Here is a 15,181-nt window from a genome sequence, read left to right on the forward strand (position 1 = left end):
CACTCTGGTAAAGGGAGCATTGGTTTGGGACACCTCCTTTCATCCTGAGGAGGTGGAGGGCTCCCCATTTAGCCTATTTATTTACTTATTTGTTTGTTTATTTATTTATTTATTTTGCTGATGTTGGCAGGGGTAGAGGGTGACTGAAGGATTATTTGATTGTATAAAAGTTTCTGTCTTGCTGGGTAAAGCCTTTCCTGATCCTTGGACTAAAGAGAACAGGTTTTGGTTGGGAATTTTCTTTTTTTTTCCATTTTCTTTTACAAATTGCAGAATTGCATGTGCTTGGGCACAGCTCAGCCCTCTGGCCACACTGTACTCCATAACAGGTGCTGTTTTGTCACTCGGGGGCTGGGCAAGAGCACACTTGCTATTAGAGGTCCATGATCACAGACGAATGTTCTTTGTCCTGACATTTGTCATTTCCACCCTTTTTCTTTTTAATGACCTGTCCAATAGTACATGCTCTACTCCAGAATGGATTTTCCTGAAGACTTTAAGCTGCACACAGCACACTCGGACCAACTTCTAATGGGGATATTTTTAAAGTGAAGAAAAATTATTTTGCTTTTGTGTTTAGTAGGCCAGAGACAGACTAGAAATATGAAGAATTAGATAAAACTAGCACTGCCTTTTATTACTATAGAAGACATCTTATGCGTAATAACTCCTAATATTGATGCCGCCTTGAGTGGATCTAATGCCTCTCTTCCAGTGGCAAATAGCTTGAAATGGTTGTCAAATGATTATTCCAAGTTTACCACTAATGAGAAATTTGACCGCCTGTGTTCTTGCAAAAATGCAAGTTACTAATCAATCTAAAAGGAATTAAGCTGCCCTTGGTAACGTGAGGCCAGAGGACTGATGTCAGTCTTGCAGAGTCTACAGGGGTGGGGGAAAGACAAGGTAGGACTGCATTGAACAATCGAGCAATCAGAAAGGGACACAGAGCTGTGAAGGACATGATGTCGGAGCTTCTGAAATTTTAATGAGGCTGTGACTTGACACTGAGACCCTGGTTGTTTGCCTGGGCAGAGTGGAGAAGGCTAATCTGCACAAAATCATCTTTATCCCCAGAGATGTTTTCTTTCCTAGATGAAATTAGATTTCAGAAAACATGACTTTCCTTTCGTGACTGCCCACGGTGAGCCGGCGGCTGTGTGCTCCCTCCCAGACTGGACCAGACCCCTGAGCAGATGTAACAGATTAGCAAGATTCCCATCTGCTGACAGTGGCTGCTGTTTCTCTCATCTCTCTTGTTATCGGAGGAGACAGGAGACGGGGACGGCTCTGTGCAGGATGCAAGCAGCCAGAGCTCTGCCAGCACGGGCAGCTTCTTTCTGGCCAAGCATGAAGATATCGGTGTAGCCAGTGACTTGGCTCCTATGACCTTTGTGCTGGGAGAGGACACTTTGGTCAGATTTCAGAGGCTTCCACTTGGAGGATGGAGGTGAATATAAAAGAGCAATCTTCTGACCATTCTGGAACGTACACATTCTTGATTTCTTAAACTATTTCTACAATGGTCTGATAATTATGTTTCAACGTGTTTTCATGTCCCCCACTTTTTGGCCTTGCTTGTCCACTAGCAGTAACAAACACTGTTGCTTTCTCTCTTTTTTGACATGGCCAGGCCCTACGGAGGATCATGGAGATAGAATAAATTCAGACTATAATCTTGGTCCGAAGGAGTTTTAAGGCTGCCCAGCCAATTTACACGAAACAGCAAACACCATGAGGCAGGCTATAAATAGGGTAGGGCATCACGATGTTAAATTAAAAATCATTTGTGTGATTATCTGCTTCATGACAATATTCCTCCTGGGTCATAAGTCCTTTGAGGATAGGCACCGAATCTATCGTTTTCATCATTGGATTCCCAGCACCTGGGACAGTGCTTGCACTACAGCAGGTGCCTCAATATTTATTTTCTGACTGAATGATTGGGGTTTGACACTTGTTATCTTGGAGTGATATCTGCTGTGAATTGTTTTCCTTACAAATTCACTTATAAACCTTTCAACATCTGAGTAAATCACACATAAGCTAGATAAAGTGAGAGTCTATCTTAGTGAAAAAGGAGGACAGTTAATGTTTCTATGTGTAGGCATGATCTGTATGTGAACTGATTAGACAATTGCTATTTTGGTGGGACTTCCGAGATGCTGGAAAACAGCCATATAGAGACTTCTTTTAAAAAAAAAAAAATTCTTTTAGATAGTAATTCCTTTGAGAGTGAAGTTTTTGAAGTCTTCCAATTTCCCCATGCAAATGCAAAAATGACACCCTGAGTCTTTATTCCCCAATATTTTCGAGGCTTTGTCAAAATGGACACCCAGATTAAACTGTGGGGATAGTATATTTTGTTTACAAATAAGTAGGCTTTCCTTTATTCTGATGGAAATTAGTTTAGTTTGAGTAGCAGCTCTCAGATTGAAATTTTGAGAGAACAATTGGGGATCATACTCTAATCCTCAAGGAATTAGGAATTGACAGTTAAAAGCATTTATAATGGATAGTATATTTGAGTTCCAAGCTCCACATATCTCATTATCAAGTTCAAAGTATGCTGTCATTTTTTTTCTCAGTAATTATGCTGTTATCTCCAAGTAACCAGGCCAACAGGAACAAGGTCAGGAAGTTAAGTCTGGGGTCTGGTACTCAAACCTACATCTCCTGACTCCCAGACCCTTTTGTGTTTCATATTTGTCACATGCTGCCTGGCATCTTATCTGCACCCAGAAGTGTGCCCCCTGGCTTGAAAAGTCCCAGAATGCTGGGTATTTCATTCTTGAGATTAGTAGGAGATTGAACTCCTTGGAATCCTTCCACAACCTTGAACAAAAAGGTGAAAACTGTCAGCTTTGATAAATGACAGCAGAAGGACCCTTCCATTCAATGTGCTTTTGTAAATATAAAACAGTTGCTGGAAAATTATATTAGAAATGAATTATCTCTCCCATTACGATGTTTCCTTTTCTTTAATGCAATTTAGTTAAAGCGAAATGAGCAGAAAGGCTTGGGACTGGCCACATTCAATACTTCACTGGGAAGTTACTGGAAGCAAGCTGTGGAGTGAGAGATGTGCTGGGTAGAGGCTCTGGAGCTGCAGCAAGCTGAGGCCTTCTGCCCAGGAGGCCTGTGCTTAGGGCTCTGGCTGTACCCACGGGAAATTGAATTTGGAGCTTCTTCTGCATCATAAATCCAGGGCAGCTGGCAGCTTCCCAAAAGCAAAACTGCAAGGGCTTCTGAAGCCAGACTGCCCGATGCTTACTTTGCCCTCTAGAGTGGGCCCAGGTGTGCGCATTGGAACTCAGGTGCGACCTCATGCGAACATTTATTTATCAGTCTTCTATTTTGTTAATTTTAAAGTGCACTCATCGCCTGGGAAGGAGGAGAGCCTCCATTATACACCAGAAAACGGAAAGGATTCATTACTCCGAAATTTCTCGGGGCCAAGAGGCGCAGGCCAGACTCTGGAAGAAGCTGCTTGATCTTTTTTCCGGAGAGCACGTGCCAGGAGCGCCCCTCGCCGGGTTTTGTAGCGCGGGCGTTCCCGCGCCCCGAGCCCCACGTCCACACAGGCAGCTCCAGCGTGGGGGTCCCGGGGACGGGTCCAGCGCGTTCTGCCCTCGAAGGCTTCGTCTCCGTCTCCCCAGACCAACCCCGGGGCGGGCGGGCGGGGTCCGGGGTCCGGCGCCCCGAGCCCCGGGCAGGGCGGGTTACCTCGGGCGGGGCCGAGCGACCTGGCCCCGCCCACCCCGCCTGGGGGCGGGGCCTGGACGTCACGTGACGGCGCCGCCGCGAGCCGAGCGCCCCGCCCGGCCTGAGGAGGCCCGGGCCCGACCCGGCCCGCGCGCTGCCGGAGCTGCCTGCGGTCCGCGCGCTCCGCACCCGCGGCGCCCACCGTCCGCGGCCCCTCGCCCGCCGGCCGGGGGCTTGCCGGCAGCGGGAGCGGCCTCAAGATGGACGAAGACGGCGGCGGCGGCGAGGGCGGCGGCGGTGAGTGCGGAGGTGTGGCCCGCGGGCCGGCGGCCTGGGGCCGGGGTCGCGGCGCGCGGGGGGGCGGCGCCCGGTGCGGGGCGCGTCTGCGTGAGGAGGCGGCGTCCCGGCCGCGCCGCGCCGGCTGCGACCGCGGAGGCCCGAGGCGGGGTCCAGGGGCCCGCGGAGGGGGCCGGCGGGGTCGCCGCCCAGCCCTGAAGGGTCCGGGGGCGAGGGCGGGGCCGCCCGCCGCCCGGGGCGCCCTGAGGCCGGAGCCGGGCGCGGGGGTCGCTGCCCGGGGGCGGGGGACCTTGGGGGCGACCTTCCCCGCCAAGGGCGTCCGCACCCTGGAGCCCCGCCGCAGGAGGGCGGGTGACCCCTTCCCGGGTGGTGGCCGGGAGGGGGATCCCCGGGAACGGGAGGGCAAAGTTTTGCATTTTAGACCCTTCGGGGTCACGAGAGGCGGGTGGGGGCCGAGGGCTGAACGTCGTGACAGTTTTCTTGACTTCAGGGCGCGAGTAGACAGTGGGGTCGCTTCCACGAGGAGGGGCAGGCGGGGTAAAGGCGTTTTATGAACGGGGAGGTGTTGCCGAGTGCGCTGGAAATAAGTCCGAGGAGCCGAGGCTCGGAGTCTGGCGCTGCAGCCGGCGGCCGAGGCGAGACTGGAAAGCCAGGCAGCCGGTCAGTTGCCTCTTGCTGGAGGATTCTCATTTGTTGCAAATTATTTAGTGGACTGCAAATTACTGTCGTGTCATGCTGCGAATTACGCCTTTGAAGCGGGATGCCTGTGTGTGGTGTCGGTGTCTGGGTCTTTGCTTTGGAAAGCAGAGGGTTAACACCCCTATTTTACAGGAACGCCCGAAGTCGGGGTTCTCTCCACTTCGACTGAAGCCTTTTTGCTGACTTACCGAATCATCAGAACCCCCGGTAATAAGGGAGGGTTTTGGGAAAAAAAAAAATCTTAATTACAGACTGCTGGAGCAGCTGCCTGTAAGAATCAGCAGTACTGAATGCTTCAGGATGAAGTGGTTAATCAAGGTGCCTTCTAGAATTGAAGTGCAGCTCAAGGAGAGGGGGAGTATTTGTGCCCTAAGAAGCGATGCGGCTGAGACGGCGGAGAGTTGGCCCGAGTGGTGGCATTTGGCGAGTTCGATTCTCCCACTTAAAGCGAGGCTAGCGCTGTGGCACCGAGTGGGTGTGTTGTTTATGAAAGAAAGTGCTGTGGAGCGAAGGAGCGCAGTTGCAAACCCTCCTGCAGCCAGACTGGCTGCGTAAAGATTCTCAACCATCATTTCTCCGTGGATACTTGTTTCCTCCTGCCTAGCACAATTTTGGGTAACAACAGACAGAGCAGTTTTCCCCTTTTAGCAAACAACTGTAATATTTAAAAGACAAACAACTGTAATATTTAAAGTTGGCCTAAAGGCAAACAACTGTAATATATAAAAGTTTGACGTTAGAGTCAAGTTAACCAGCTGTTTGGGAGGTGTTTCAGACTCTGCTAGTAAAGAAATGTGGAAGACTTGACCGTAAAAAGCCTGCTATAAACGGAGAAAGCCCATGTGCCTTAGCAGTTTATAGATCCTGAAAATTATAACAAAGGTTGATATTAAGTTTCAAAAGTCTTTAGAAAATTGGAAACAGCAACACCTATAGGACAATGATGAGGTGAATTATGGGAAGTTTACTGGATTGTTTTACAACCGTTAAAATTAGGCACTTATTTTATATGCCATGATCTAAACGATGTAAAAACTGATATTATGGATATTTTCTTTTCTTGGTTTTTAGATCTCCCAGGTTTATGGAATAATTGTGTATTACTTTCAAATATTAAAAAAACTTATAAAAATGTACTTTGCAGTAGAAAATGTTTATGATTGTTTTTAGTGAATTTTTTAATTTACCTCACTGGAATATTCAACAAGGAGCAGATGTTTATTGATTGTCTACTGAAAAGACAGGTAACCTGGAAAGTGCTGGAAAACAAGCTTTAACCTTTATTAATATGATTTTGTTAAAACCGTTCTTACCTGCATTGTCAAATACACTTAAAAATGGCAACCTTAGAATAAATTTTTGGATAAGTGAAAGTCTTAGTTTCAAAGTGAATAGTTCTATAATTAGTGTATAAATTTGATGTGCTTTTCTCTAACTCGATTTTTGAAAGTTTTGAGATTAGCATACCTTTTTACAGTTCTTTACAGTTATTACCATTTAGGGCTTTAACAATGTTTTAAAAATTCACGTTTTCAAAAATAAGTTAAGTCCTTTGAAGACAATAATTTCTGTTGCCAGTCATTGGTGAGCTAATTGTAAAACAACTTTTTTTGGTTTACTTTTAGAGTATAGTAAAAAATTTTGGACTATATGTGGGGAAGCCTGTTTCAGCTTGTTTACAAGATAGGTAAATAATCTATCCAAACAGTCGTTATGGAGGAGGAAAAAGATAATTTGAAAGGTCTTTTTTGGAGATTGTGTTGGTTGGGTTAAAAGCTTTAAAAAGGATTCCTACTTGCTGTTTTTATATTTATTATTTAAAAAATTTTGTTCAGGGTATTATTTGTTCTTTCAATGCAAGATAAGGAGAGGATGGTGATTTGAATGGTTGGAAGGCAGTTCTAAGGAGGAGCAAAGGGGGGGGTTTCAAGATTACAAGAACACATTGTTATTTATAATGTGTGCAGAGTGTAGTTAAGGTATTTTCAATCCCTTTGGGGGGTTTTGTTGCCTTTCAATTTTTCTAGAACAATTCTTGAGCTATGTCTCTACTTGGCAGGTGACTGGCTAGTTTGGCCCATTGCCACCATTTTAATGCTGTTCGGTCGTCTCTCTGATGTTCCTGAATGGACTATCTGTAGCAGATGAAGCGAATAACTTTACTGGTTTTCCCCTTCCTGTAATCCCTACCCCCCATGTAGATGAGGGTTGTCTGTGTTTCATGAAGGTGTGCCTCACTCAATAAGATAAAAATAAGACTATGGGGTGAGGTCCAATGTTTCACCTGTCAGGCAAATTGTAACCCCCACCTTTGAAACCATCTGTTGGTGATTGGAGTGTAAATTAGTTACAGCTTAAGAGAGCATTGCCAGCCTCTGTCTGTTGGCTCAGATCTACCCATAGCTTGTCCTTCCCCTGCAGGAGAGGTGGGGGATACTTACCTCTGCAGCTAGTATTTCCCAGGCCCCTTGGGTCAGCTGATCAGTGGAACCATTGGTGGGAAGTTGGCTGGCCGGAAGGAGAAGCCAGGTTCTTTCCTCTCTTCTCTTTCTGCCCCCCCCCCCCCCAGCAGTTGCCTCAGCTCCTTTTGACTCCAGCTCCTGCCCATTGACTCAGCTCCTGAGCTTTGAAAATACCTCTAACCTTAGAGGTGGTAGCAGCTTCTTGGTCTTGCTGATTTCTGGGTTGTCTAACCATTCCCTGCTTGATTTCTGAGCATTTCCATTAATCATATCTTGTATTTAATTTCTTCTATATGGGCTCCTTGAGGGACTCCTGTTTTCTCTGGATGGACTCTGGTAGATAGAAGTTAATAAAGTTGTAGAGAGGAATGAAGAGGCCCTTTATAAATTGGTAAGGAAAGGTCTCCAAAACATCTTGTCACAAAAGGAATGTATAAGGAAAGGTGCATTGTGCGCTACCATTTCTGTTAAAAAAAAGTGCTTGTCAGTACATGAAAATTCTCGGGAAGGCTGAACAAGGAACTGATAACAATGGTTACCTGTCCTAGGAGGGACGTGGGAGCTGAACAGCTGGGGAATGTAGACAGAGGGGAAACTTTTGGTATGTCTTATTGCTTGAAAATCAAAAACCATTTAGCTTAACTTCACTTTTTTCCAAAATTGGAAAATAGTTTCATAGAAAAATGCTGGTGAGAAAATACCCTCTGTGGGAGAAGTCTTGTATCATTTTTAAAAAACAATATAAAATGTAGAAGATTATAGAATTCATTACCTATTTTTTAATCTGCACCTTGGAAATCAACAACTAATTTTTTTTTTTTTACTGTAAAAAGCAACATGATTGGTGCTGCAAGCATATTTGCTCTAAAACATTTGTTTAACAAATATCATTGATAGCCTCCCTGTCAAAAGCCAGGTCCTGTGCTTAGCCCAAGGGCTACCGTGGTGAGTGAGGCAGAGGAAATGCCTGAGTCCACAGAGTGTATGTTTAGAAGGGAGAGATGGAAGAGATCAACAGAGCTATGAAATAATTGTGAATTATGCCAAGTTGTATGAAAGGAAGTTCACAAGGGGTTGAGGGAGAGAGGGAGGGAGGGGGGTGTGAGAGGAGTGGGAGAGGTGTAGGTAAAGACCCTTGGCCAGGAGAAGGGCTGAGAGGATCTAGGATTGAAGGGGAGAGAGAGGCTTTTTCAGTAGTTAAGGAATTTACATTGATTCATGGAAGGGTTTTAGACAGAATGACATTTGATTTACTTTTTTTAGTAAAGATTTTTATTTATTCATACAAGAACTGGGGTGTAGGCCAGCGTTGTAGGGGGTGAGAGGATTCACCAGAGACAGAGTAGGGAGCAGAACAGATAGATCTACTGAAATACCCTGCTGGGGGCAGCAGCGGGTGAGACAGGAGAAGTCTGCTGAACCTTGTGTATTAGCTCTCTGCCCAGGAATTGAACTCATGCCGCAGTGGTTGGTGATAGCTTTAAGCACTGAGACTTTAGCCTCTGGACCACCAGGGAGGCCTCTTGATTTACTTTTCTTTTTTTAAAGATTTATTTGTTTGTTTTTTTTTTTTTAAAGATTTTTTTTTTTTTATAGAGGCATGCTTTATTTGTTTGTTTGTTTGTTTGCTTGTTTGTTTATACACTAGGTACAGTCAGAAGTGCGGGAGGGTGAGAGAATTCACCAGAGCCAGAGCGGGGAGCAGAGCAGGCAGAAGGACCGAAGTACACTGCTGAGGGGAGCAGCGGGCGGCAGGAGAGGTCTGCGCGCCATGCGGGACCCTCCTCCGGTGGCCGGGGAGCAGCCGGGGATTGAACCGGCGCTGCAGAGGCCGTGGGCAGCTTCGCAACCCAGCGCTCAACCGCTGCGCCACTGGGGAGGCCTTAAAGATTTATTTGTTTATGCCTGCAAGAGTTGGGATACAGGCCAGAAATGGGGGGGTGAGAGAATTTACCAGAGACAGAGCACAGAGGGACCAAAAGCACTGCTGAGGAGAGCAGTGGGTGCAAGACAGGAGAGGTCTCCCTCGGGGGGGGGGGGGGGGGGGATAGAACTTGTGCTGCGGAGGCTACAGATTGCTTCATAGTGCGGTGCTTAACCCCTTGCACCACCAGGGATGCCCCCTTGATTTACTTTTCATTAATTTTAGTTACTATTTATGTAGTGCTTTCTGTGTGAGGTTCTGTCTTTATGTATCTTACTCTTCACAATTACCCTGTTAACCCTGTTAGGTACTTAATATCACCAACATTTACAGGAAAAAAGGGAAAATGGAGATACAGGAAAGTTGAGTTATTTGCCTCAGACTACACAGCTAGTAAATGGTGGAGCTGACATTTAAACCCAGGTGTTCTGGCCTCAGGGTCCATTGTACACCCCGCATTTTTCAGAAGCGTGTTCTTGACTACTGAGTTGTAGGGAGAGGACATGGGGCTATCTCAGTGAGGAAGCTGTTGCAGTGGTTAAGATAAGGGTTGTTGGGGAGAGGTGGGATAAGAGAGTGGGGAAAGATACATAGATTTGTCTTTCTTTGTGAGCTGTCCTTGGCCCCTGCCCCAGTCCCCTGCTACCTCTTTGCCGTTCCTCGTCACTCTTGTCACCTTGCTAATCCAGTAACTTGCCAGGCACCTGCCCTGGTACCTTTGCGCTGCTGTTCCCACAGTGGTTCCCCTCTAGATAACTGCATGTTGGGCTTCTTGCTTCATTCCGGTTTCTGTTCAGATGGCTTCCTTGCTGTGGAGATCTGTGATCAGGCTGTCTAAAATGGCTTCCACTGTCATGCTTCCCCTCACCCAGCTTTGTTTTTCTCCTTCTCACTTATCACTCTTTTTATATATTCCTCTCATCTCTCTTAGAATATATATTCTGTGAAAACAGAATTATCTGCTTTCATCTATTGCTGTGTCTCCCAGATCATAGTGCATAATAAGTTTCAGTAAATATTTGTTAATAAATACTAAGTAAAGTTGCAGTCACTGGTTTTATTTCCTTCCTTCTTTTTGTATTTCCTGTAGGCAGCCATTATGAATTTTGACGTGGGCTTTCATACTTTAACATGTGTATATCTATAAACCATATTTAGTCCTCTTTTTGTTTTTAAAAATTGTAAAAATGTATCATTTGTATGTAATGTTCTGCAGCTTCCATTTGAGATTATCCGTGTTATTATATATAGACGCTGTTTATTTTAACTGTATAATGTTTTATTTATCTCATCCTGTGTTAGACTTCTATGTTGATTTTACATTGTCGTTGCATACAATACTGAGGTGAACTCCCTAGGCTGTGTCCAGTGTGTCTCCAGAATCACAGTTGTGGGTAGTAGGTATGCTTCAGTTTCCCTAGATACTGACAGATTGCTTCCTCATTAAGAACATTCTCAGCATTCTAATCAACTCTAGGCATTTGTCAGACTTGTAATGTTTGTCTATCTCATGAATAAGAAATGCTATATTGTTTTAATCTGCCTTGCTTTACTAGTGATGAGATGTGTTTTGGAGACTCACGGGGACTTACTGATGGTGTGGAGGTCAGAGGTGAAGGACCTGCAGGGAAGCAAGATAACTTCTAGGTTTCAGGCTTGTCTGTCAAAGTGGGTTCTGCTGAGTACCTAGGGGAAGCCTTGGGAGGTGGGGCTAGGAGAAAAATGGACTCGAAGGATTCACTTGTGGTGGTGGTGGTTTTTTTTTGTTTTTTTTTTTTTTTTGTCAAAAATGTCATTTTGCCTTCACTTTTGAAAGGATATTTTCACTGGCTATCCACTTGTAGGTTATCAAGTTAATTTATGCAGTGGTTTGGTGTGTCACTGGCTTTGGGCTTCCATTTGCTTCTGTTAAGAAGTTAACTATCAGTCTTTTGAGGGTGGCACCCCCCTCCCCAAACCTCTTCCTAGCTTTTAAGACTTTTCTCTGTGCCTTTGTTTTCAGCTTTTGGTTATGGTGATGTATCCAGGTGTAGTTTACCTTAACTCTATCCTTACTGGGATTGGTGGTGGTAGTTCTTTTTGGTAGTGCTAGGACAAGGCCTGAGCTTACATTGCACTTGGAGAAGTCTTGGTTGTTATTTCTTTATTGACTACTTTGCCTGCACACCCCCCTCCTCTTTCTAGGATCTACCTTCCCATCATGTCCTGTATGTCTCAGCTCTTTTCTGTGTTCTTCATTCTTTCCATCTCTTCTTCCTTCACTGTGCATATTTTCTTCTGACCTATATTCCAGTATATTGATTCTTTCTTTAGCTGTATCCAAACTGCCATTAAAGCCCATTTATTGAATTCTTAATTTTCAGTTTATTGTCTTTTCCAGTTTTCTTGATTTTTTTAGATTTCATTTTCTGAAAATTTTCATCTTGCTGGCTAATTTTTAATCAGTTTTTGTAAAGCCCAAGTCTGATGAAATCATTATTTGGATATCCTGTGAGTATATGCCATTGGAAACAATGGTTTCCAGTTGTGTGATCTTGACTCTAGATATGCCTTTAAAACTTTAATTAAATTCTAGATAATGCATATAAAAATTGTAGAGATAATTTGAGACTGGCTGTTTTTCTCAAGTTTTTGGCAGGCATTTAAGGTAGGGAATATCCCTTCAGAATCATGAGGAATCATCTGTTTCTGGTCTACCCTCCCCTAAGTTGTATCTCTTTGGTGGTTCAGCTGAAAGTTGGGGTAGTTACTAGGACCGCCTTCTTGGCAGCTGCTGGTTGCTAATTTATGTCTCCCTAGTTCTATAAGCCTGCTGGAGATTATGCTGACCTTCTCAGATTCTGAGCCACTTGTTTCTGTTTAGCTTTTGGCCTTTCGGCTTCTGTGAATTGGTAAATGTCTCCAGAAGAAAAGTGGCTTTGGTTGATGGGCTCCCTCTCTGCATTTCCCCTCTCTCTGGGACCCCACGCCAAACCCCTAAGTCCTCACTGATAGCGTTCCAATCCCTTCAAACAGTTGTTTCTTATCTGTCCAGCTTTTTTTTGGGGTTGTTCTTGGCAGAAGGGTTGCCCTGCAACAAACTGGACAGCTTTTAGACAGCAGGATCTCAAGAGTTCAGTTTTGGATTTGAAATTGGGTTTATTGTGGGATGTCCCAGTGGAGATGGCAGGAGGGCAGTCACCATTTGAAACTTCAGTTTAGAAGACTGATGTGGGGAGGAGATAAACATTGGGAAGATTTCAATTCATTTTAATTCATGGGAATAAATGCCTGAGATCACTTAGGGGAGAGAACTGGAGAGGAGAAAAATCCCAGCACTGAGGACAGCTCGGTAAAGGAGATGGAGAATGGATAACCTTGAAGATAGTGTGGTAGTGCAGAAGCTGAGGGGGAGTATGAGTGCTTTAGAAGAAAGAGCAGTCGACTGGGGGGTGAGAGTACTTTAGAAGAAAGAGCAGTCGACTAAAGATGGCCTAAAATGGGGATAGAGAAGTGTTTGTTGAATTTGTGACTTTAAAAAGTTGGTGAAAGACAGGAAGCCAGCTTGGCATGGGCCAAGGAGTGAAAGGAGAAAGACTTCTCCTTGCTGAAGGAAAAGCAGGGCCATGGTCCTACCATGGAGTTTGCCCTGTTATGAGATTAGAGGGAAAATCAGCGTGGAGGGAGCCCAGTGAGGGAAAGGTGAGTATATTTTGCAGCTAAACATTCCTCAAGTTAGCTGGTCCTTTCCAGGTGAGTTAGGTTTGCACGCTCATGCTCTTAGGAGAAATAACTGTGGGAGAGAGAGATTTGTTTTAAAGTTATTGGCAAAGCCTTTAGGAGGCAGGTTATTACTGTGTAATACAGGGGTGTTGAATCTTTTGAAGTGAAATGAAATGGAAAAAAGTAGATTTTACCAAAGTACTCCAAAAGCTGCTTAAGATATATTAAATGTTTTGAGTTTCTGGGAAAGTGTAAGTCATTTAATGAGAACAGAACATACATGACTCTTCATCCTGATTTTTTTTTTGTTTAAAAGATTTATTTTATTTATACAAGAGCCGGGGTACAGTCTAGATGCATGGGAGGGTGAGGACAGAGACAGAGCGGGGAACAGAACAGGCAGACTGACAAAATACACTCTGAGGGGAGCAGCGGGCGAAACAGGAGAGGTCTGCTCTCCATGTGGGTTGCTCCGAGGCCGGCAGGGATCGAACTGGCACTGCAGAGGCTGTGGACAGCTTCACAGCACTGCTCTCAACCTCCTGCACCACCAGGGAGGCCCCCTTCATCCTGATTTTTTTTTTTTTTAAAGCATCTACTTCTTCTTGTTCAGTTGATCTTTGTTTTTTTTTTTTTTTAATAGAGGCATGTTTTATTTATTTGTTTGTTTGTTTGTTTTTGTTTATACATGCACTGGGTACAGTCAGAAGCGCGGGAGGGTGAGAGAATTCAGAGTGGGGAGCAGAGCAGGCAGAAGGACCGAAGTACACTGCTGAGGGGAGCAGCGGGCGGCAGGAGAGGTCTGCACGCCTTGTGGGACCCTCCTCAGGTGGCCGGGGAGCAGCCGGGGATCGAACCGGCACCACAGAGGCTGTGGGCAGCTTCGCAACCCAGCGCCCAACCACTGCGCCACCGGGGAGGCCCCATCCTGATTTTTTAAGTGATTCATACATACCAGCTTTTTGTAGTTAATGCTAGTTCCCTAATGGACATGATAGAATTGCCATCAGGTTCTGTCATGTCTGAAGACAGTTCAGCAGGCATTTATTTTGGATAAATACCTTTCTGTATTATATAAGTATTAGGAAAGACTCACCTGAGTTAATTTTGTGGGGTAAAATTTTGTAATTTGTTTTCACAGAGCAAATTTACTCTTTCAGCTGACTTAGTTTTCATTAAGTTGCTGAGAGCACTGTTCAAATAGAAGTTCCATTCTCAAACTTTCAGTATGGTCATTGTTAGTGTACTAACAGCAGTTTTCTAAAAAGTAGGCACGGTAATGATGATTGAAAAGTATGTACCAATATCTAGGTAATTAATGATTTTTCCCCCCAGTTTTTTCCAGATGTTTGGCGACGTGTAGACACCAGCCTCACGGCACTTTGTGATTCACTTTCATGGGAACGTGTAATATTCTCCGTTTATTTTGGACAGCAGAGTTTCCTTTTTCTGTGGACAGCTACATATGAAACACATGCTCTTGGAGTGGAGTTTGAGGTCCTCTGAGAATTCTCTGAAGGAGGAAATGGGTTGACCTATTTGGTTGCTATGAAGTAAAAACAATTTTGTTTTCATTTTTTGGTGAACATCTGGGTTGCATTTATTATTTTACATTCTGGAAGTTCTTTAAAACCACAATTTGATAATAGGAGGGTTCGTTAAAACAGCAACTACTTAGCTATTTCTATAGTTGACTTAAGTGCTAGGGTGGCTGACAGACTTTAAAAAATATTTTTTTCCTTTTAATAAAATGTAACTTAAATATAACCCTTGATTTTAAACCATGAGATGGTATCTAGATATTTTGGAGGGTCAGCAGGGAGAGGCTGGATAAAGTGTTGGCCACTGTCACAAAATTTGGCTGTTACTGTGACTTACTGTACTCAACTCTGACAGATGCCACCGCCCTGTCACAAAGCCATCCTCCTTGTTTCCTGGCTAAAGAACCTGATCAGTTCAGATTCCTACCCGCAGGGAAAGGGACCTTATCACCACAAAAGAGCTGACCTTAATGGTGGAAGTCAGGTAGGGTCATCTTGTTTTCCTCATCCCTGATTGGAGGAGGGGTGGGTGTGAAGGGCAGTTTGCAAGGTGGCTTCTTGGAAAAGTGTCCTCCTACTTAGAAAATATCTGAGGAAGATCAGTCCCTTTTCTTAGGATGTACTTGGTTGGGTCGCCAGCTTATTATATTCATGATGTCCCCCAAGTCGGTCCAGTTCTGAGCCCACACACTGAGGATGACCAGCTGGTCCTTGGCAATGTGGTGGAGTTGTTGTATTTCACCCACCCAGGAGCCTCCCTGTCACCTCCCTTCCTGTCATGTGGAATGGTAACTACCCTTCTTGTTTATATGACTGAGCAGAGATGCTCTCCAACAAGGCGCCTAGGCACC

At 44.8% G+C, this 15,181-nt stretch overlaps 1 protein-coding gene across 2 annotated transcripts in view; it reads left to right on the forward strand.

Moving 5' to 3' along the window:
• Positions 1-3,965: 3,965 nt before the first annotated feature.
• Positions 3,966-15,181, forward strand: part of CYTH3 (cytohesin 3) — a gene marked incomplete at both ends in the record, with an annotated part of 74,164 nt that continues 62,948 nt past the window's right edge. The window contains one exon of one of the 2 annotated variants that reach the window (XM_084249192.1): positions 3,966-4,014. In XM_084249192.1, coding sequence (XP_084105318.1) covers positions 3,966-4,014 — 49 coding nt within the window. The remainder of the gene's footprint in view (positions 4,015-15,181) is intronic. The other variant, XM_084249193.1, reaches the window with a different exon arrangement.

Source organism: Talpa europaea (genome assembly GCF_964194135.1).
Source record: "Talpa europaea genome assembly, chromosome: 12".
Taxonomy (NCBI): domain Eukaryota; kingdom Metazoa; phylum Chordata; class Mammalia; order Eulipotyphla; family Talpidae; genus Talpa; species Talpa europaea.